Genomic DNA, 23,623 nt, shown 5'->3' on the forward strand with positions numbered 1-23,623 from the left:
TAGGGAAATGCAGATTAAAACCAAATCATGACACTTGAAATACTGACCAGATTGGTAAAATTCTAGCCAGCAGCACCAGTGTCTGAGGGAGGGTGTGAAACAGAACTCATGTGTGGCGGTGTTAGCATCACCTAGCGAGGTCATGGGCCATGTGCTGCGGCTGCAGTTCCTCTCCTGGGGTCAGATCAGCATGTTCTGCCTCATACAAGGAGAACAACATCAGCAAGAAATATCCCAGCACTCGGGAGGCAGAAGCACACAGATCTTCATGAGTTTGAGGCTAGCCTGGTTTGCAGAGTGAGTCCAGGACAGCGAGGATTACATAGAGAAACCCTGTCTCGGAAGATAAAAACAAACAAAAGATTCCAGCACTGAAGGGAAGAATAAATGATTACTCAATAGACTATTACCTGTGGTGACAACAAATGATTCATCCTGACGTGCGGGAGCATGTGCAGTGGACGTGTTGGTGTCTTTAACACTCAGTTATGTTGTGTAACTATGTTTTTGGTTTAGTCCCAAGTGTGGGATATGGGACTGCCTTAGTTTGTCCACAGCTGATAATTGCCTCATGTGGCTCATGGTCTCTGCCAGCTGGAGTTAGTGGAGGATTCTGGGAGAGTATAAATATCAGAGCCCAGAGAGAGGAAGAGGCTTCAAGGAGATGATGGAGGAGGAAGAAGGCTGCTTGTTCATCCTGCTGTGTTTGCCATTTGCTGTTGCTGGACTGCTAGATATCCTGGTGACTGAGACTGGTATTTTCCCAAAGAACTTGATGATGCTAACCAGCAGGAATTAAGTCTAAAGAGATCTATGTCCCCTGTCCCTTCTAACTTTCTTTCTCTCCTACCTAGGGTTTGTGTGTGTGTGTGTGTGTGTGTGTTGTTGGAAGAAAGGTAGAGGCATTCAGATACCCAAATAAAATAGGATTAAAAAGTAACACCAACAAGTGGTGCCCAGATGTGAATAAATGGGAAACTTGGTTTCTTTTTTCGTTCTTTTTTTTTTTTTTTTAAGATTTTATTTATTTATTTTATGTATATGAGTGCTCTATTTGCATGTACACTTGTGTGCCAGAAGGGGGCATCAGATCATCTTATAGATGGCTGTGAGCCACCATGTGGTTGCTGGGAATTGAACTCAGGACCTCTGGAAGTGCAGTCAGTGCTCTTAACCACTGAGCCATCTTTCTAGCCCTGAAACTTGGTTTCTAAAGCCGTAGAGACAGCAGGTTAACAAGCGATTAAAGTACTGCTTCAGAGGGTCATCAAATGGCAGCTACTGCCTCTGCATTCTCTCCTGCTTTACTCCCAGAGGGAATTTTCTGGTTTTGTTTCATCGTTTTCCTGTATTTTGTTTTTTAAAAAGGTTGGGAGAATGGTTGAACAATTGGAAAAATGGTGAGTGGATACGTAAGGGTCTGAGGAACAAAAAGTGGGCAAAATGGGAAAACCAGAAGTACCACTCAATTCTCTGATTTTCGAAAGGATTGCGGAATTGGAAAAAAAGAGAGTTTGCAGGTAGAGACGGAAGCCCTTGAGAATCGAATAGGGAAGCTGGAAAAGGGAGAACAAAAGTGTTCACACCTGGTAACTGAAAGCCAGATCTGTTGTCGTGTGTGTGTGTGTGTGTGTGTGTGTGTGTGTGTGTGTGTGTGTGTGTCCTCATGTTCCCCCCACCCCTTGATGCTCAGCTGTGCTGCCCTGCACTCCAGGTACCCTGTGTGAGACAAGGGGCTGGCCATAACCGGAGGCCATGCAGGGCAAGAGGCTTAATCCAGAGGAGCAGCCTCGGGTTGTGAGATCACCACCGTTAACTTTCCCGGTAGCCGCCAAAGCCGTAGACATCCAAATGCTTGGTGCTTCCATTGTGGTAAATTCAGTCATTTGAAAAGGAATTGTGACCAAGCCATTAAAAGGCTCAGCGCTCAAAATGTCCGGTGGCATTAACTCTGAGAATACTTTCTGCCAGAGACACAAATAAGCCATTTCTGTCAGTGCTGGGTTCTCGGCAAGAGCTGGGGCTGGTACACACTGCGATAAAAGGCATCTTTGGACTAATGAATGCAGGCTCAAGAGGGGCACATAAGGTAACCTCTTGCCATCAGGAGACGAATGGAGGGGCTGTCAGCTAAAAGCTCCATAGCAAAGAGTGTCAGCTGCTCTCCTGTGGTCAGCCAGGTAACAAGCATGCCAGGAAACCACAATTAAGTTGGTGCCTTTCACCTGCTCCAACACGGAACAGAAAATCATCATTAGCTGATTTATGCACTTTGCATATTCCATATATATATATATACACACAGAAATGTACCTATAATATTACCTTTAAAAGTTTATTTTCAGAGCAAAAGACCAGATAATGATTTAGCCTCTCAGACTGCCTCAGTTACTGTTTCCTCAAGAATTTGCATCCAAGTCAACTTCAAAAGGGCTAGCCCAAGGCCGGGCGTGGTGGCGCACGCCTTTAATCCCAGCACTCGGGAGGCAGAGGCAGGCGGATCGCTGTGAGTTCGAGGCCAGCCTGGTCTACAAAGCGAGTCTAGGACAGCCAAGGCTACACAGAGAAACCTTGTCTTAAAAAACCAAAAAAAAAAAAACAAAAAACAAAAGGGCTAGCCCAGATGATTGATCCCACAGAGACTGGACAGAAAAAGATACAGCACTTGGCCAGTTTCCCAGTTTTCTTAGGGCACCCAAAGGATGTCTTTACCCCAGACAGCAAGAAGTAATTTTAAGAACATGACACCCCCATTCCTGTGAGGTGGGTGGGTGGTTTTTGTTGTCTAGTGGGTTTTGGATGTTTGTTCTTGTCCAGTGGGGTTGGTTATAAGTTGTTATTTGTCATGGTCAGGAAGGAAACAAGGTAAAGGTTAGAATCAGGGGATCTCTTTCTTTCTCCCCTCTATCTCTCTTTTTCTCTTATTTTCCTCTCCTATCTGGTGTTAGGGGAAAGGAGGGAAACGGGGGAATGATAAAAGAAAAGGGATACAGGATGGTAGTATAAAACGTAAGTATTGAATCTACTAGTTTCAGATATCTTACAATGATATGGCTTATTGCATATTGATAGAAATAGATATTTAAGATTATTTTGTTCAATTCTTGCTTAATGTATTGTACATATGCAACTTTTTTATTGTATATTGATAGGAATCTAAGGTTATTTTGTTTAACTTTTGTTTAATGTATGTGCATATGCAACCCATTTGAAAATGTGATGTAAAGTTCTGGTCTTATGAAAGCTAACTATTGCGAACTGTTCAGGATGACTGGAGGTACAAAGTAGTAGTTAGTCACCTATAACTAAGATTACTTGTATTCTTGTCAGATACTAGTTTAGATAATTTCAGAAATAAGCTTTATTAATCTCTTGTATGTTTTCAAGGTTAAGCAGATAGTACATAGCTAGAAACAGGCAGTGTTTGTCTACCAAGAGATATACCAAGATAGGTAGGTAGTCTTCAAACACTTCAGAGATCTACAGAATATGTAGGTGTTTTAATAATAAAAGGCTTTTCTGACAGAGAGACACATCTGCTCCTGGCAGCACCTCTAATCTACTTTGAAGAAGATGATGGGCATCAGAGAAACAAATGTGGCAAGATAGCCACTGGACAAAAAAAACCATCCTTGCTTCATCGGCTGACAACAGGCTGCCCAAACTGTGGACAAGCAGGACACTGGGAAACTGACTGTCCAACTTCGCAGAGCAAAGTGGCCAGTCATTCAAAATTCCTGCTTCACAGAAAAGTCTGATAGATATTTTGGGCCAGTAGGCTGAAGATTGGATGCCCCAAGACACAGAGAAACCTCTGATGACTGTCTTGGCAGTCAGCTGTCTCTGTTATTTCTACAATTCTGGAAGCTGCTTGCTCTATGCTTCCTACGTGCCTAGATAATATTATTTCCTTCTCAAGCGTCTGATGGGGGGGGGGGTGAAGACTAGATAGTCATAGTCTTACTACAGTTACAGTTAGTTGTTTAGGAACTAAGACAATCTTTTAGGTCTAAAAAGATGTTTCTTGGGTGATAAATGCAAGTTACAAGAATGTGGTTTAGGTACAGAACTTTGCACTCACCAGGATAGGATAGATACTGGAGTACTTTCCCAAAGTTGCCAAAGACAAATGGACTGGGCATTGCGAATGTAACTCTTACCCGATAATTCTCATAATTATTCTTATTGTACATGATTTATTTTATCATTATCTAGATGTTTGGCTTTCTTAACAATATCTTTTGTTTGTTTGTTTGTTTTTTTGAGACAGGGTTTCTCTGTGTAGCCTTGACTGTCCTGGACTCACTTTGTAGACCAGGCTGGCCTTGAACTTACAGCGATCCGCCTGCCTCTACCTCCCGAGTGCTGGGATTAAAGGCGTGCGCCACCATGCCTGGCTTTGTATATAGTTTATTAATGTTAGAGAAAGACCCACTTTTTTAAACAAAAAAGGGTACGTGTAGTGGAAGTTTTGGTTTCTTTAAAAACTAACTCAGTTATGTTATGTAAATATGTTTTTGTTTTAATTCCAAGTGTGGGATATGGGACTGCCTTAGTTTTTCTACAGCTGATAATTGCCTCATGCAGCTTGTGGTTTTTGCCAGCTGTGGAGTTAGTGGAGGATTCTGGGAGAGTATAAATATCAGAGCCCAGAGAGAGGAAGAGGCTTCAAGGAGATGATGGAGGAGGAAGAAGGCTGCTTGTTCATCCTGCTGTGTTTGCCAATTGCTGTTGCTGGACTGCTAGACATCCTGGTGACTGAGACTGGTATTTTCCCAAAAAAATCCTGACAACCCTAACCAGCTGGAATTAAGTCTAAAGAGGTCTAAGTCCCCTGTCCCTTCTAACTTTCTTTTTCTCCTACCTAGGTGTGTATATGTGTGGGGTGGGGTGGGGTGAGGGGTGGAGGGCGGGGTTGTTGGAAGAAAAGTAGAGGCATTCAGATACCCAAATAAAATAGGGTTAAAAAGTAACACCTACAAACATGTAAATCTGCATTCGTGTATTTGACAGGGTTACAGCTCAGGATGATACTGAGCACTGTGATGGCTTTGAACAGGCTCAGAGCTGCAGACATAGGGTGTGGGGACCAGGTGGGAGACAGGGCTCTTGTGCCTTGCCCATAGAACCACTGGGAGTGCCTCTCACTTTTAAGGTAAAAGCTGGTCATAATTCAAAACAAAAACATTCTTGTCCCTCCATGTAGACAAGAGGATGACGCAGTGGTAGAGGTAGGCTTTACCTAGCAAACACCAATGACAGTTTTAAAAGGGCAGGGGCTTGCAGAGGTCATGCAACACCCATTCCCACGGAGAGCAGGGGCCTGTCCTTGGACGCTACCAGAGCAGGGTTACAATCACCAGGCACAAAGGGATTGTAGGGACTTCCTGGAAGATGTATGACAGCAGTCTGCAGTGCCTGCCGCTCAGCAGTTGGACCCTGGCGGGTGTAAGCACTTTGTAGGTAAAGTGGACTGTGGGAAGGACTGTAAGCTTTGTCACAGGTGAAAGCAGTCTTGGCGGGCTTTGCCCTTGGACACACTATGGATACTCCCTGAGATTAACCTTGAGATAGACTGGGTGGGGCCATCCTGGGCCTGGAATTCAGGAAGGGGACCAAAGGACTCCACCTGGACTATTGTGTTTCTAATCAACCCTCAATGGGAGAGGGAGACCAGCTCTTGCTTGTGAGAGACAGGCAGGCAGAGAGGACAGAGAGGAGCAGCAGGGAGACAGGGCTTGAGCGCACGTGGATCAGAAGGAGGATCAGCAAACAGGTCAAAGACACCAAAGGACCCATCCCATGAAACGGATACCGGAAGGTCCACTCTTTTTTCCCTTTAACCTTTCCCCCCTTTTGTGTAAGCTAGTTGGGCTGTATAATAGAGTTTAATTGTTAAAAAACAGAGCCAACAGTGGACAGGCAGGAGGAGGGACAAAGAGCCAGAGGTGCCAGAGTGGGAGAAGTTAGACTCAGGGGATGCTGAGGTTAAGAGACGGAGAGCGATGCCTGGCGTGGAGACACAGACCTGTGGAAGCAGGAGGGTTGAGTCAGGTTACACACAGCAAGCTTCTCTGCCAAGAGAGTGAAGGGAAGGGCAGGAGGGCTGAGTGTGATGCAGGTTCTGGGATGGGAACAGGCTCTCGGAGGAGGCAAGCTACACTTCTCTTGGTCGTTCTTTGCCAGGCTCCATCCCATCCCCTGACATTCCTGGAGTGAGAGCTCTTAGTGTGCCCTTGGACAACCACTGAAAACCTGTCCTTCTCCAGGCTGACCCCCACCTGTCATCCCCATCCTAATGTCAGAGAGACAGGGGGGGGGGGGGAGGGAGAGGGAGAGAGAGAGAGAGAGAGAATCAAGACAAAGTCCTTGGCCTTCCCGATCAATCTACAGCCCAGCTCCCACAGACAGCCTGGGTTGGTCCCTGTTCCACAAAAGCAGGACTGTCCTGAAGACTGAGCCCCTCCCCTCTCTCTTTTTTGAGACAGGGTTTCTCTGTGTGTATCCCTGGATGTTCTGGACTCATTGTGTAGACCAGGCCGGCCTCGAACGCACAGAGATGCGCCTGCCTCTGCCTCCCGCGTGCTGGGATTCAGATCTGCGCCCCATCCTTTTGCATCAGCAGCTTCGTATTGAATCAGTCATCAGTATACAAATCGAATGCCATTGCTTATCAGTGAAGGAAAACAAACAAGAACAAAAGCCCATCTTGGACCCCTGGTGCTCACTGAAGCTCACTGGCTGGTTAGCCCTGGCTGGATAGACCGGGTCAGTGAAAGACCCTGCCTCAAAAAGTAAAAATTGCAGAGAGTAGCTTAGGGAAGTTGCCTGACACGAACGCCTCTCCTTTGCACACATGCACGTGCACCTAGGTAATTGTTTACAATGACTGTGTACACCTCCTCACTCAATAGACTCTCTGTGTCCCCAAGCTGCCTACACCTCTGAGTGTTCTTCCTCAGTTGACAAGCTATTTACACACCCGATCTAGGTAGCTCCTCGCCGGATAAGCTGTCTACACCTGCTGTGGTCACTTCTTTGTTTTGTTTTTGTTTTTTGTTTTTTTTTTCCAGACTGGGTTTCTCTGTGTAGCCCTGGCTGTGTACTCACTTTGTAGGCCACGCTGGCCTCGAACTCACAGCGATCCCCCTGCCTCTACCTCCCGAGTGCTGGGATTAAAGGCGTGCGCCACCACGCCTGCCTCTGCAGTCACTTCTTTACTGACAAGCTATCTATGCTGGTGTGCCCACTTCCTACTAGGAAAAACTGTCTGTGGTGTGGTGAGTCATTCCTTCACCTGCTCTAAGGGTGACACAGTGACTGATGTCCTTTTGGTCCCTGGATTAGACTGTGTCTTACTCCTCTGTAACACCTGCTTTAATGGAGGTGCTTTCTGCTGCTTTCTGATCTCAGGGCACATGTTTGTTTCTATCTCCCTGGGAAGGTGCACACAGCCGCCTCTCGGCTTAGGGGAGATTTGTGTGCCTCCTTGCCTACTAGATACCTGAATCTTACCAGTCCACTGAGTCCCTTGGTACTGGTGACTCTGAGGCAGGCTGACCTAGTAGAAGGGACAACCTGCCAAGCTCTGTGTATGGCACAGGGAAGCCTCAAGATAACGAGGGTATTGCAACCATAGGCTGCAGGAACAAAAAGGAGAAAAAGAGCCAGAGGACGAGAAAGGATATATAGTGAGGGTTGCCTGATGGGCCAGCCCGTGTGTGTGTGTGTGTGTGTGTGTGTGTGTGTGTGTGTGTGTGTGTGTGTGTGTGTGTGTCCTGCCCTTACCCCGGCTCTTTCCTCAGGTGTCTGCTGCTGCTTTCACTAGCCACTGAAGCGGGGTAGTGTGGTAGAGAAGAGGCCTGGGGATAGGTATGAGGTGCGTCCCCTAGCTATGGCCTGCCATCTGGACTTCTTTTGACATCTGTGCCAAGTGTCCTGTGATGAACAAGCTCTTCCCTGTTTCGCTACAGAGCACAACCCCCCACATCATCCCTCAGGCCAAAAGCCAAGAGTCTCAATTTTCTTTCCTTTCCCTAGAATCTCTAACATATTCACAGTTCAGTTTGCTCAGGACCAGTCACACCCTTTTCTTCCTTCTCCCTTCCCCTCCTCTCCCCTCCCCTCCCCTCTCCTTTCCTTCCCTCCCTCTGTCCTTCTTTGTTTATTTTGTTTTGAGACAGAATTTCTCTGTGTGGCCCTGGCCTAGAACTCACTCTGTAGACCAGGCTGGCCTTGAACTCAGAGTTCTGCTTGCCTCTGTCTTCTGAGTGCTGTGGTTAAAGGTGTGTGCCACCACTTGTAGGCAAGTCACAGTCTTTTCTATTCATACCATGCCACCCAGTGTTGGTGGCAGTCAAAGCCATCAGATGGCCTCCCCGTTTCTTTCTGTAACAGGCCAGTTGGCAGCCCCGCACCCCTGCAGCCCCGCAGCCCCGCAGCCCCGCACCCCTGCAGCCCCACACTCCTGCAGCCCTGTACCTCTGCAGCCCCGCACTCCTGCAGCCCTGTACCTCTGCAGCCCCGCACTCCTGCAGCCCTGTACCTCTGCAGCCCTGCACCCCCACAGCCCTGCACCCCTGCAGCCTTGCACCCCCACAGCCCTGCACCCCTGCAACCTTGCACCCCTGCAGCCCCGCACCACTGCAGCCTTCCCTCTTGCTGCTAGAAAAGGGAGCCAACTCGGATTTTGTTTGGTACAGCTCAACAGCAGGCCTGGGGATGGTGCCATTCTGTTGCCCAAGGAAGTTTAACTAGGAAGAGTTTAACTAGGAAAGAAAGATTATAGTTCCTCACGTGCTGTGTGACAACATTTTTCTGTGGAGATGCAACACACACATCTCTGTACCCCAGGTAGGGAGCCCATGACAGACCAAAGTTTGGATATCGCCCAAGTCCAACTTGGTGAACCAGTAAGTTTCATTGGGATTACTTCCAGGAGGATGTGTGAGGGGTTACCTACAGGAGCAGAAATGACTCAGAGACAGGTGCATCACCAAGGCCCAACCCAGCGTGGATGACAGCTCACAAAAGCTGGGGACCTCAGAGCACACTGCACAGCCTGCAGACAGCTCAATACACTGGAGAGTGTCCTTTCCAGGTGACTTCGGTTTGAACCTCTTCCCCATAGCTCAGCTTGTTCCTCTTTCAGGGAATTGGGTCTGGTCCTAGTTTCCTTTGCAGGCAGTGGCTTGCCTGAAAGTGTCTCTCAGCAGTCTTTATCGGTTACTCCTACAGGGAGGCCTAAGGGAATCTGGTCAGTTTCAGGGACTTCCTGAAGCTATTTGAGTTGTTTGCTTTCCTGCTTAAAGAGCTCCCCTGAAGGGAACTATTACAAAATGTATGAGCTGCCAGCTACTCAGTGGTGTTTAGAAAGGTAACTGGTGAGGTGGGGAAACAAACAGATGGGCTGGCACTTACCCACCAGAGGATTCTGTCTGTAGTTCTAGATCTAGGGCTATGGGGTCCATGCAGACACACATGCAGCGCACATACATGCCATATAATTAACTGTTTTTAAAGACAGGATCTCACTGTGTAGCTCCAGTTGATCTGGAACTTGCTGTGTAGACAAGGTTAAAACTTGAATGAGGAGGAGGCTGGACTCACACTCAAGAAGATGAGCCTGCCTCTGCCACCTGAGTGCTGGGACTAAAGAAATGCCACCTCCAACCTCATTTTTTAAAAAGTAACTTTAATTTTTTTTGAGATTTTATTTCATTTCATGTGTATGACTGTTTGGGTACCACTTGCATGCAGTGCCCTTGGAGACTAGAAGAAGGCATTGGGTCCCCTGGAACTGGAGTGACAAACATTGTTCGCTGCCATGTTGGTGCTGGGAATTCAACATCTGTCCTCTCTGGAAGAGCAGCCAGTGCTCTTTACCTCTTAGTCTCTCGAGTCCATCAAAAAGAAATCTTAAAAAAAATGCTTTATCTAAATAAATCTAAATAAATTTAGGCAAATAAAATGTAAATAAATGCTTTAAAGTGAAAAAAAAACTTTAAGAGTTCTGAACAAAATCCTTTCATCATAAAAGGCTATATAATAAACTGACTTTTAAAATAGCTGTCTTTTCTACCTTTCTTCCCTTGTTGGATATGGTGAGTCACAAGGTAACAAGCATGAAGACAAAAATTGCATATAGCGGTCATGGGAAAAGGGCAGATGAAGATGAAGATTATGGCCCTAATGCATATATATATAGATAATGGTTTTTTGAGACAGGGTTTCTCTGTGTAGCCTTGGCTGTCCTGGACTCCCTTTGTAGACCAGGCTGGCCTCGAACTCACAGCGATCCGCCTGCCTCTGCCTCCTGAGTGCTGGGATTATAGGCGTGGGCCACCACGCCCGGCTAAACTGTTTCTTATAAGCCGCTGCTTGCCTCTGGTCTGTGTTTTTGTGTACCAGTGGGAGCCTTCGGAATGTGTCAGATGCCAGCAAAGAAAGCACCCCACTTCCAGAAGTGGGCTGCCTTGTGTCCTTTGCCGGGTCTGGGTTGCACGCCTCACTTCTCAGTGCACTCCCTGCGGGCATGCGTGGATCAGCTTTCACTCACTGAGAACAGCTTAAAGGAGGAAGGGTGTATTTTCGCTTAAGGTTGCAGGGTTTCAGTTGCTGTGGCACCATTGTTTTGAACCTGTGGAGAGGCAAAGTATGTTAGAAAGGGTGGGGAGCTAGAGAGGAGGGGGAGGGGAAGGAAATAAAGAGAACAAGAGACAGAGAGGGGAAGGGACTGTAGACCCCTAAAGCATCCGCCAGCTTGCCCCTCTAGGGCCCGCTCCCTTCAGCGAGGTCCCGCTTCTGCTTTGCACAACCTCCCAGCATCCCATCAACATATGAATCCATCAACAGATTAATCCACTCATGTGCCCTCTCATGCGCCCAAAGCCATCACTTCTGATTACCGCAGCAGTGGGGGACCAAACCTTCACCATACTAGTTATGGGGGCAACATCTCAGATCTAAGCCATAGCAGGGCAGAGAGATCTCCGCTTTCCACTCTCCTTACCGCACTGTGACCTGCCTTTGTTTATTTCCTGGAAGAGTGAAGAGGACCCTTTCTCCTCCTCTGCCACTCAAGGGTGACTTGGAAAGCTGTCAATTCGGGTGCTGTTAAGACCCACAAGCCATCCGTGTGCCCGCTGTGCCTACTATCACCTATTAAGTGCTACATAGATGTTTCTACCTTTGGTAGAAAAATGTCAGCTCAGTGAGGGTGGAGCCTTGGGCGTGGCAAACAGGTGCACCACTAAAGCTCTGAATGTTTATAGGATGAATGGCAGATCGAGGACTGTCTGAACTGAGATCTCGGAGGGCATATGAACAAACGGCAGGTGGAAGTCCTGACAAGGTCCACTGCAAAAGCCTCAGGGGCCAGGGATTTCAAAAGCAGGGCTTATAAGGATATCAAAAAAATGGAGGGGCGACGATAGCCTCGGCTTCCGATGGCCAGCAGCGAGAGCGAGTGGCTGACGCCATGACCTCCGCAGGACAGGGGTGTGGACGCCAGTGAGAAGCTAGGCTGCGGCTTCTGGATGCTACAGACATCTCCCCGCGGGGGAGGGTCTGTTCGGGTTTGAGGAGCGCGAGGGCACCCGGGGACCTCTCAGGTTGCTGAGCTGGGGAACCAGGCGCGGCCAAGGCGGCAAGGCTTTGGGCGGCGCCCCGGGGGCACGCAGAGGCTCACGCTGCCTGGAGCTGGGCACACGCAAGCAACTCGGCGTTCCCCGAGGACCGCCGCGGACTCCGGCGGGGGCGGCCGCGGGGGCGGGGTCTGTGGAGTCCGGGGGTGGGACTGACGCGGATTGGTTAGGCGCGGCCGCGTGACCGACCCCTTATAGGGCGTGGCGTGGGGCCGCGGCTCGGGTGCGGTAGCAGCTGGCGGGCGAGGTCCAGGCAGCTCGCTGCGGCTCGGCTAGGAGCTCCTGGCGCGCCGCGCCCTCGGTGCCGGGCCGCGGAGCCGGGGATGCTCGCGGCGCCCGCGAGTCATGGTCCGCTTCGGGGACGAGCTGGGCGGCCGCTATGGGGGCACCGGCGGCGGGGAGCGGGCTCGGGGCGGCGGGGCCGGCGGGGCCGGTGGCCCGGGCCAGGGTGGTCTGCCGCCGGGCCAGCGGGTCCTGTACAAGCAGTCCATTGCGCAGCGCGCACGGACTATGGCCCTGTACAACCCCATCCCAGTCAAGCAGAACTGCTTCACCGTCAACCGCTCGCTCTTCGTCTTCAGCGAGGACAACGTCGTCCGCAAATACGCTAAGCGCATCACGGAATGGCCATATCCTACGGGGGCCTGGCGGGGCGGGAACCGGCGGAGGTCAGGGGCCGGGGCGACGTCGGTGTCCGCGCGGCAGGTCCAGGAGGGGCGGCTGGGGCCTGGGCGGCGGCGCCCAGTGGCCATCTTTCTGGTGCTGGGAGGGGGTGCGACCCGGGAGAGGCGCGTCGCGGACCCCACGGCCCAGCGAGGAGGAGCGGGGCGGGGCCTCTGGGGCGGTCTCCGGGTGCGTATGTGCGTGGTTTGGGTGTGCGCGTGTGTGGTTGTGGAGGCCACGACGGACCCGGTTCACGCTGGGCGGAGCCCCTTCTGACCCGGGACTTGTCCCTTCGTGCTCTTGGTCTTGGTCTTGTGGGGATCCAGGTTGAGGCACACAGCATGCGGCTGGCCTGGAGGACACGGGAGGGCGAATCTGAGTCTATGCAGGTGTGAGCGCTGTGTGGATGCAGGTCCGTGCGCGTGCTGACTGCAGGTGCCTGCGTTTGTGTGCGGGCATCGCACGAGCTGGTGCTGCGCGTGCGTGTGTTAGGCATTCTTGGTACATTATGTTCACGTGCGGGTGTAGATACTTGTGGCTGTGTCTTTGGGTAGAGTGTGCGCCTGCGCAGGACCCGCTTCTAAGGCTCCGAGGGGGCGACAGACGGGTTCCCCGGTGGCGCTGGCCGGCTAGGCAAAGCAGCTGTCCGTGGTGCTGACGGCGTCGGAACTAGCGGAGGGGCTGGGCAACTGCAGAGGCCCCGCCTCTTGGCTGCCCCCAGAACTAGGGCGGGGAGTTGGGAAGACTAGCCTTAGTCCGGGGGAAGGTGGGTGTAGGCCAGCGGGACTCTGCCCCGGTTGCTGCACTGCGCTGCCCTCTTCTTCACTAACCCGCGTAGCGCCTTCTAGCCAGTCCTTAACCCACGCACGCCCTTCGAGTACATGATCCTGGCCACCATCATCGCCAACTGCATTGTTCTCGCTTTGGAGCAGCACCTTCCTGATGGGGACAAGACTCCTATGTCTGAGCGCCTGGTGAGTGCTGGCTGAGGGTCTGGGGCCAGGAGAAAGGTGGGGGGTAGTGCCAGGTTGTCTGCTGTGTCTGAGCTGGACAGGCAGGGTCCTAGCCTACATATGAGTCCCCCTCCAGTGCCAGTAATCTGGGGTGGCCAATAAGCCTGACGAAAGACCAGGGAAACCCCAGTTGGTCTGTCTTGTGCCTTTAGCTGTCCCTGATCTCCAGACGGTCCATTTGGCCATGCTTGGCTAGCCTTGATTTCTAGACGGGGCATTTCTCAGGAAGAGAACAAGAGTATCAGTCGGGCTTTGTGGCTAGCCCTGTGGCCAGCTGACCACCTTTCCTGCCATGCAACCTAAGGAGGCACTTCTTCCTAAATGTTCTGAATCCACATTTCCCTCTAGTGTCCTGCCAAGAGCTTCCTAGAACTCAGGGCTGCCCACTGTGGGAACCAGGGGCCATGCCTCTGGGATTATGGGTTGTGTGAGGCAGGAGGCAGGATTGAAGGCTAGCCTTCTGGACTCTGGAGGCTTGAGGGGTAACGCCCCTTCACAGATAAGGGCGCGCACGCGCACACACACACACAGCTTTTTTGCTATTGCCCTTTGCGTGGGTTTAGCCCATCCAGGATGTGACTGTGAGACTGCAGCACTGTACAGTGTGGAGGAGAAGGGAGTGGAGGTCAGAAAGGGCACTGGGGACTGAGGTTTCTAAGGAGATGAGGCTGTTCCCATCCTTTCTCTATCCTGGCTGTTGCTTCTCTGGCTTTAGCTCGGATAAAGCAATGTGTAGTGTTCTGGGCTCTGGTGTGGCCTCTCTTTCCACTCCCCTGCAGTGTGGAAGAGGAGGCGACTGTTGAGTAGGTGAGGATCAAGATAAACCAACTTAAGAGGATACCTAGGATGGCTGCTTGGGGTTCACGGGAAGGCTGAGTGGGCTTAGTGCAGGCTGAGGAGGAGGAGAGTGAGTTAAGTCATGTGTCAAGGGACATGGTAAACAACAGTCCCTGGACACTGCTGGGCATACCCCGTAGGATTCCTCTGTCCTGTGCTTCTGACAGAGCAGCTTCTCTGTCTGATGTATCCTTGTGGTGAATACTCACCCGAGAAGGGAGTGAACTTGGAGGTTCATCAGGCTGAGTCTCACCAGTGCCAGCCCAACGGCTAGTGACCATTTCTCTAGGGAACTCTGGCAGGGAGACGGGAGGTTGGGCATCCTTTTACAGCCCACTCTGGTGTCCAGCTTTCCGAGTACCTGTGTTAATATATCCGGGTTGTTGATATACTGACGTTTGGTGGGACAAGCTTGGTTCTGGTGATGGTGGCAGTGAGTAAGACGTGATTTTTAGTAGCTGAGCTTTTGGGAAATCAAGCAGAATATGCCTGCTTTGAATCTGTGCTGGAGATCCAAGAGCTCTCTGCTAACCCCAGTCTCTCCTGTAGTCCTAGTCCTCGGGGCTATTAGGGTGAACAAAAGAAAGCTGAGCTTGGAAACTGAAGCCACAGCTAGGGGATGTTTCCAGCCCCCCTTGGCCTTGGGCCTGCCTCATCTCTAGGGACTCTGCTTCCTACTCTCCTGCCTTCTATAGCTGTCCAAGCCTTGCACTTGCAGCCCAGTGCTCCTAAGCCATTGGCCTACCTATCTGCCAGCCCCATCACTCATGGAGTCTGGCTTACAGGAGCTGAGCAGAAGGACTTGGGTAGGGCTTCCTTGCTAGCGGCCCTAAGATCTTGTCTGCTTTTCTCTTTTTCTGACCAGGAAGCCTTCTTTGAAGACCTTCCGGGATCAGCTCCTTTGGTGTAGCTAGCAGCCTATCCCAGCTAAACTAGATCAGAAACCTTGAGGCCAAGAACAGTTCATGCCTTCCTCCAGCAGCCTCACCCTGCCGTGAGTCAACATCAGGAGGCAGGACAGGAGCACCAGGCCACCATGGATGCTCAGTTGCCAGGCCCCTCGGATGTAGCTTTCCTCTCATACCTACTCATAGCCACCTCCAGTTCCAAGCTTGAGAGCCATCGGTGGCTGCTAGTCAGTCTCAGGGGCTGGCTCCCCGCAGGCAAGAGAGAAAGGGCCAAGCTGAGGTGTTGGCAAGGCATGGGGCCCTCAAGGGCCAGACTTCTTGGGGGAAAGGCCCCAGCTGAAGAGGAAGTTAGCGGGTCCCATCTCATCTGGCAGCTCCTTGGACCAAGTATGTAGGCCACACGCCTAGTCTTTCTTCATGGGGGTGTAGTGGCTCTGAAAAGCAGGTTTTGCTGGAGCTGGTTCTAGGGGCCAACCCTTGTGTGAGTGGACTCTGGAAGCTGGCTGCCTCAGGCCGCATCACTTCTTCCTCTGTTTAAAGCTGCTACTCCAGAGTGCAGCAACTGGACCATGCTAAACCCCTCCTTGTTCATCTCCCTAAAGCCCTCTGCTCCCATCCCCTTACACACGATGCTCCTATTGCTTTCTACACGCATGGTCATGTAATGTCTTTCTCCCCAGCATCATATCTTGTAAGTCTGGGCTAAGAAGTAGACTAGGGGCTCTTACTAGAGTCCCAATCAATCTTCATTCCTTTTGGTTCACTGTTTCTTCTAACAATAATCTTCCCCTTAGACTCTGACCCTAGCACCTTTGTTGCCATACCTTTGATGATGCTCCCTGAGCCTTGGTCCACCTGGGTTTCTGGGTTTGCTCCCACCTTCTAGTCTCTTGCCTGTTGCTGGGCCTTGGGCCTGGCCTGTAGAGGGGCACTGCCTTCTGGTCTCTGCAGATACCATCACTTAACATCCTTAATGTTGGAGCGTTTCCTTTCTTCCCCCCTGTCAGGATTTGTATGTTCTGCTTGTTCATATGTGTTGCATGTGTGGATGAGTCCCAGAGCAAAGTCTAAGGACGTCAGGCTTTCCAAGTAACCTGGCATAGTGGCCACACCCAGGTGGCTGCTGGGTTTACCTCCGATCTCTGCTATAGTTACTCCCTCTCTGTGCCTTTGTGCCCTTAGAATGGAGAAGACTTTAGTGTACAGAAAGGGTTGCTCTGGTTAATACAAGGATTTGGTTTGTAGGCATCCCCAGTGGGCATCCCCAGTGAGTATTGGCACCACCTTTTTAAATTTTTTTTTTTAACCTTCTTGTGCAAAGTCAGATGCATGATGACAGCAGGATAGTCCTGGGTACCTTGTTGATAGAGTAGAGGCCTAAGGACATACTCGGGACACTTTTGTTCACCTCGGCAAACGATAGGTCACATTATGAGCCATGTCAGATGAGCATACTCAGGCTAGTAGAAGCAATGTATTCTGGGAAGTCAACATGGTGGCTGGCAGGGTAAGCCTAGGGGTAGGACGTATGTCCATCAGACGAGGACTGCTGTTTAGCCATTTTGCCGAGGGGACAGAGGTGAACACTGTCCTGTGCTCCTCCTCAGGATGACACGGAGCCTTATTTCATCGGGATCTTCTGCTTCGAGGCGGGGATCAAGATCATCGCGCTGGGTTTCGTTTTCCACAAGGGCTCCTACCTTCGAAATGGCTGGAATGTCATGGACTTCGTGGTGGTCCTCACGGGGTAGGTGGGCAAGCCTGCGTGCATGCGTGTGTGCTGCCCTGACTGTGGTGCTTGTAGTAAAGTGGTCTCCAACTGTACTCCTGGGCAAATGGGGACTGCTTCTCCCCACTCAAATAATGGCCTCTGGGCTCCCAAGTGAGGCTCTCAGAAACATTAGGGGTCTGTCCCCATCTGCTGTGCTGCAGCTTCTGCGTGAGGACCATGTTTGTGTTTATAATGTGTTTTCCCAAAGGGCTCATTCCTAGTGGCCTGTCTGGAGGAGCCTGCTTACAGACCATAAAAGCAAGGTAGTAACTGGGCACCATGGATGCTGTGACCAGCAAGTGAGGGGCTTCTTTGAGGAAGGCTCTTATCCGTCTGTGATCTTGGAGGAATGCTTGGCATCTGAGCACTTCCTGTCTGAGAAGCTGCCTGGGACATCTTCCTGGTAGCTCTGTGCCACCACTCTGTGTGAGGCTGCGTACATGTCCCTGGTAGCTTTGTACCACCCCGCTGTGTGAGGCTATGCACATGTCCCTGGTACCTCTGTGCCACCCTGCTGTGTGAGGCCGCATACATGTCCCGGGTTCTTGCCCTGGCAATGCTTTTGTTTTTTGGTTTATTTATGAGTGAGTGTTTCGCTTGCATCCATGTATGTGCACCACATGTGTGCCTGGTGCCCTCAGAGGTCAGAAGAAGGCATCAGGTCCCCTGGAACCTCAGTTACCATGTGGCTTCCGGAAACTGAGCCAGGCCTCTCTGCCAGAGCCACCTCTCTAGCCCCTCTGCCTCAAATGTGTTTAGTCACAATGCATGCCCACCGTTTCCTGTCAGTCCTTCCTTATAATGGCCAAGATAAAACTCCCAACCACCCAGGAGCCTCAGGAAGCCAGTATGTGGCCAGCCTCGAGCCGCCTCTGTTGATTGATCTGCCTAACGAGCGCCGCACGCCCTGTTCTGTTTCTCTGGTGTAGGGTTAGGGCTGTGGAATTACAGAGACTGGGGCTGGGATGAGGGTTGCCTACACAGAGCTTGGGGCTTTCGCAGAGGCGCTGTCGGTCGAGGGATGCCAATATCATTTGCCCTAGGAGACTGTGTGCTCAGATCGGGGCATAGCTGGCCCACTAGAAGTGAGAGCACTTTTGTTCTTGTTTTGTTTGGTTTTTTGAGGCGGGGTTTCTCTGTGTAGTCCTGGCTGTCCTAGACTCGCTTTGTAGACCACGCTGGCCTCGAACTCACAGAGACCTGCCTGATTCTGCCTCTCCAGTGCTGGGATTACAGGTGTGCACCATTGTGCCCGGCAAGAGCAGATTTTTAGTAGGAGTTGATGTGGCGCCATCTTCTCTTTCAACTGGCATCTGTGGAGGCCTGGAGTGTGTGTGTGTGTGTGTGTGTGTGTGTGTGTGTGTGTGTGTGTGTGTGTCGGTGTGTCGGTGTTGGGCAGATGGAGAGCAGGAAAGAGGTGGCTGGGAAGCCTGGGTCTGGGTCTTCAGCCACCATGGGCTCCTGTATTTGAGGAATAAATGAAGTCAGGTCCTAAGTAAGGTCCCCAGAGACATGGGGCGCTCCCCATCGTAGCACTGTAGCTCTGCTGGGAGGACCACATTTGTACGGCTGGGGAAGGGAGAAGGTTAGTCTCCTGGAGTTGTCTGGTATGGCCAAGGAATGTACTGTGTTGGTGGCCTCAGCGCCTTCCATGTGATTGCGACCAGGATTTTGCACACTTCTGTGGGTTGTGGGACCGTGCTGACATGGTGTTTACAAAAAGCCCTCTATGGAGGCTTGCCTTCCACTGATGACATAAGAAAACAACCACTTGGGGTTGGTGAAAGTGTGGCCCTTGTGGGTTGGGTGTTCCCCACATCCAGGGCTACTACCTGGGGCATACAGGAGTAACTACAGCTGTTTACAGCTCTCCTTCCCTTGAGATCAACTCCCTGAAGGATAAAATGGCGTCTTATTTTTCAGAGTGTCCCCTGAGCCTGTCTTAGGGCAGGCATCTAGGAGCAGGCAGTGAGTGGTGGCCAAACTGCTCAATGTTGAGGGGAGAGGCTGGCAAGGGAGAGGCTGCTACTAGAATCTTCCACCAAGGTGTAGGCTGCCTGGGAACAAGGAGGCAAGGGGGTGTGTGGAGAAACACCAGAGTTCCCCACCACACCCCTGCCTATAGAACACCCCTCCGCCCCCTAGCTCTTCCAGAACTCTGATCCTAAGGAGAGGCCTGAGGGTGGGGGTGGAAGACAGGAATGCTAATCTTCCTGTGAATGCCTGGGAAAAGATGCTAGGGCTCCAAAAAGAAAGGCAGGGCTGTCCTGCTCTAGTCTTGACCATCTCCTTGTCCACTTTCTGTTTATCCACGTCTCCTTTTCTGCCTCTTGTGCAGTGGTCTTCTCTCCTCCTCTGCTCCTCCTTCCTTCCGGCTTCCTTCACTCTTCTGTGCCTTCCCTTACTCTGTCGCCTGCCTCATCTCAGCCTCCTGGCCCGTTTCTCCGCCCTCTGCCTTCTGTGCTTGCAGGAAAGCTGGCATTGCTTTCACGGTTTTAGGCTTCTCCCTTTGCATCGAATTCCTTGAGGTAGTGCCAGGTTTTGGAGAATCCCTCCCCACCCCCCTCCCCCCCTCCCCCAAGGTAGCAGGGTGATGCATGTGTCATGGAGGCCCACATGAGCCACAGAGCCGCATCAGGACACTCCTCTAGGATGCCTAATCACAAGGGACCCGCATGTGTCTGTCTGTGGGAGGCTTTGGTGGGAAACCCAGGGAAGAACCTGTCTCTAACCCTCCTGAGCTGAGGTCCCTGTGGCAGGGTACATATGGGGGTGTGGCACTTTCTTGTTATTTTGTTGTTTTAATTAAGCTTTGTTTAATTGGTGCTTAGAGGGCTCGAGGCCCAGAGGGGAGAGGCCGACAGCACCCTGGCCTGTTGCCTAGTGAAGTCAGGCATATCCCCAGTGGCCAGCAGGGGTCTCTCTTTCCCTCATGCTGGTGTGGAGGTTGTGAGAGATGCCTGGGCATGGGTAGGGTAGGGAGTTATGCTGCCACCCTGACCCTATCCCCTTTAGAGAAGCCAAGGCCAGGTGCCCACAGCTGTTTTCATCAAGTCCTTCTCAGGTGTCTTTTTCTATCTGCACTACTGTATATGTGCAAGGGCTGTGATCAATTGGGTATTCTGGGCACTGGCCAGTCTAAGGGCATAGATGGGATCTGGCTATGGGTCCTATATAGGTTAAAAGGATGCCTCCGGGACCATGGAGATCATGTGAGAATTTGGTCTTTTCTGGGCATTGAGGCTGGCCTGTGGATATGGGCCTGTGCCCATTGAGTCTGGCCTCTCAGTTCCGAGTTTCTGCTCCTCACTGGACCATGGATTACCACCCAGACTGTTGTCCCTTGGTGGGGTGGGGACAAGTGCTTACATCTCCTAATATGGGCTCTGCCTTACTACCAGGAGACGGTTCAGCCAGAGGCCACCCGAAAGCTATGCTCTGCCACTCCTCTTCCCCCATGAGCACCGCATATGTCCACCTGTGACCGTTCATCCCCTTGAACATTTGAGCTTCTCTTGCCAACACTGCTCCGGTCACTCGCCCGTTAGTCACCTACTTACTCAGTGTTTGCTGGATGGTGTGAACACGGGGACAAAATGCAGAGCCCTTTCCTGTGAGCAGCATCCAAGGGGGCAGGTGCCCTTCCCAGCCTGTTTCTCATCAGCATATGTAATCTGGTACCTGGGTGGTGTTTAGATGTGCTGTAGTCACTGGCTCGGGTTTTCACCTCCCAGACTGTCACCAGAGCAGGTCTGCATCCTGGCTAGGTCACAGTGCTTCTTGGCATGGACCAACTCAACATGTCAAGGAAGGACTGAATAACCTTGATCGTGGTGGGAAGTGGGTGAGGGGTGCGTAGGGCACGCCTTGTGTGGGCAGTCAGGGAAGGCTTCAGGGGTGGGAGGGCCTGAGTGGCCCTTGCTTCCTGACCCACGAGTGTGACAGAGTGGACAGGGATGCCCAGGATCTAGAGAAGCTATCTCAGACTGCAGCCTGGTGCCCATAGCTGTGGGGTTGCCTGGGCAAGGAGGTGATATAGACCCAGGGGAGCGTGTGTGTGCACTTGGGGACTTGAGAGAGAGTACGTTCTGTACCACAAAGCTGACCGTGGAGGGAAATGTGTGACGTGGCCTGAAGTGGATTAGGTGTGTGTGGGAGTGAGACTGCTGGGCACAGGGGCCTTGTGCTGGGCCCTGATAGTAACAATTGTGTTTATTGTTTATGGTGCTTTGTAGCAAAATGGTTAGTGTGGTTAGAGGCCCAGAGTGCCGCATCAGGCTAGGAAGTAGTAGCCTACCTGGACGTTGGTGGGAAGGGGCAGGAAAAAGGATGATGCAGTTGGAGAAGGTCAGCCCTGGGGTCTGAGCGAAGACGTGTGCAGGACCCTGGTCACTGTATTGGTCTGTCCAACGGAAATGAGCGTCTGCGGGCTGGAGGTTGCTGAGCTGAGGTGGGCAGAGGTGGCAGAGATGGCTGCGCTCTTTACAGACTGTTCCCACTGCATTTGGAAGCAACTGCGTCGGCTGAGACGTGTGAAGATGAGTGAAGAGATACAGGAGACGGAGATGTAGGAGACGAATGTAGGGCGGAGCAAGGCGGGGTGACTGAGAGAGGGTGGGGGTGGGGCACTAGAGCCCTGTTACCCCAGCACCCCAGGGTGTCCTTCCCAGCTGCCTCTTCTTCACTGGTCATCGCCTGGCTTGGTCACTGGGAAAGGGGGTTCGCTGGAGACACCTCTTGCCTTCTACCCCAGTTAGGTTTCTTGGGACACAGAAGTGACCAAATAGACTCTTGCCCTTCGGCTGGCCATGTGTTTTTCTGACACATAAAGCAAGCTGTCCATTTGTCCCTGGAGAGAGGGGAGGCTCACAGTGGTACTGCCACTGGTGCCAGGAGACCTTTGAGAGACAGTTTTGGTGGAAGAGGGGTAGGAGAGAGGGCAGTGGTCTGGGTTGACACAGGGCACGGGGTGGAAAGCAGACACTTGAGAGTGAGGTGCCAGAGACAGCAGCAGGCCTGGTGAGGCCACAGGGCCAGGTGAGGCCACAGGGCCAGGTGAGGCCACAGGGCCAGGTGAGGCCACAGGGCCAGGTGAGGCCACAGGGCCAGGTGAGGCCACAGGGCGAGGCCTCCAGCATTCAAGAGGTGTTCTGAGAAGGTAGAGTCTGTAGCACCCTCTGACTTTCAAACCTGACACTCAGGTTTCCAGGCTGCGGTGGCCACCCTACTTCTCTTGTCCCCACCCCACCTTGTCACTGCCTCCTCCCTTCCAGGATCCCCAGAAAACCCTGCTGTATAGCCTTTGGCCTAGAGGACTTAGGTCCACAGTAACGGGGGCGCCTCTGCTGCGGCCTAGCCGACGGAGGCACAGGGGAAGCGTGCCTTGGCTCCGGCAGGTGGTCCCCCGGGGACGCACTGTCAACCACAGCTTCTTGTTTTACTTCAAATTAAACTGAGATTCTTTTCCAGGACATGTAATTAGAGCTCAGGCTCCTCTCTCCGGACTCATCTCCTGTGGGAAGAGGAGGAGCGTGGGCCGCCTCACTGGGAGGGAGGTGGACAGTGGGTTTAGAGTCAGACTCTGAGCTCCGTGCTAAGCCACGGGTGTCGAAGGGGCCTCCAGGACACAAGGGCGTAGCCTGACTTGGGAGGGGGACTCCTTCAGGGCTGGGGAGGCGCAAACAGACGGGCGTCGTGGACATCTGCCGCAGGGCAAGGAGACAGTGCTTGGGGATACTGTGTGTGCCTGCCATCAAGGGACCCAAGAGACATGGAGAGAGGGTGTGTGTGTCTGAGGGGAGGGTGACCCCAGAGCATGCCTAGCAGTGGTTATAGCAGCTCCACGCAGTGTGGGTGGGGGGTGGATGACGGTGCTCATCAAGCTGGGGTTTCCCGGGCTCCCTTCCTCTCCCGACGCTCAGGGCTCCGATGATCTGCTGTCCCTACATGTAGCTGTAGCAACTGGGTTGAGGAGTCCAGTTCTGAGAGGCGGCCTCTGTAGCCCCTTGGGGGAAACCCTTTGATCCCTGTCTTTTTGAGACCAGTTTTAAGGCCCTCCCGGTACTATCCACACAACTTTATTGGATACCCAGGGGGCATTGCAACCTCTCCTGGTCCTGTGGCATCCAAGGACTTGCCAGACCCAGGACATAGGGAACCCCCCCGACCCCCGCTTGTACAACGGGGCTCCTGCTCCTGAGCAGTCCCACGAATGCTGCCATGTGAAAGTGGCATTGGGTGAGTGCTGGTGACACTGGGTTCAGCACCGGTATTCCCAACTCAGATGGCCTCCTGTCCCTGGGGCCAGCCCCAGAGCCCTGTGCAGCTTACATAAAGCCCCAGGGACACCCTGCTTGATGAGTGGTGCCCAGCCTCCCTCCTTGCCACATACACCCCTGCAAGTGGGTATTTATAGAGGACCTAGCTCACTCTCTGCTCTTTTCCTTCCTCCTTCTACTTTTTCCTTTGCTCCAGGACTCTACACTTCTGGGTTATGGGGCAGAATCAGGTCCCTCTCAGGGGTGCTCCTCACTGACTTGTGTTCAGGGGTTCAGGCTCTTCCCTGACCCCGGCTAGCTGGAGATCCACAGTTGCCTAGCTGAAGTGGCTTTAAGCTCTGGTCTTGTCAGTTATTTCCAGAGTTTAAAAGTCCTTGTGTGGTTCCAGATTCAGGATAGCCCCTGAGCAAACAAACCCCAAACCTACCTTCTATGAAAGCAAAGCTGGCCTTCTGGAGGAGTGCTGTGTGCCCTTGAGGCTGTGCACAGGCCCACCCGCCTCCGAGCT

The 23,623-nt window shown here is 52.1% G+C and overlaps 1 protein-coding gene across 8 annotated transcripts in view; it reads left to right on the forward strand.

The window, feature by feature from the left end:
• Positions 1 to 11,883: 11,883 nt before the first annotated feature.
• The window catches only part of CACNA1B (calcium voltage-gated channel subunit alpha1 B), a 181,045-nt gene continuing 169,305 nt past the window's right edge, over positions 11,884 to 23,623 (forward strand). For 7 of the 8 annotated variants that reach the window (XR_014782550.1, XR_014782551.1, XM_084798800.1 and 4 more), the window contains exons 1-3: positions 11,884 to 12,273; positions 13,176 to 13,282; positions 16,674 to 16,813. Coding sequence is in view for 6 of the 8 variants with exons in the window: in XM_084798800.1 (XP_084654926.1) it covers positions 11,991 to 12,273; positions 13,176 to 13,282; positions 16,674 to 16,813 (530 nt within the window). In the remaining 2 variants the exon portion in view is untranslated. The remainder of the gene's footprint in view (positions 12,274 to 13,175; positions 13,283 to 16,673; positions 16,814 to 23,623) is intronic. The other variant, XM_084798802.1, reaches the window with a different exon arrangement.

This window comes from Acomys minous (genome assembly GCF_964271855.1).
Source record: "Acomys minous genome assembly, chromosome: 10".
Classification (NCBI taxonomy): Eukaryota; Metazoa; Chordata; class Mammalia; order Rodentia; family Muridae; genus Acomys; species Acomys minous.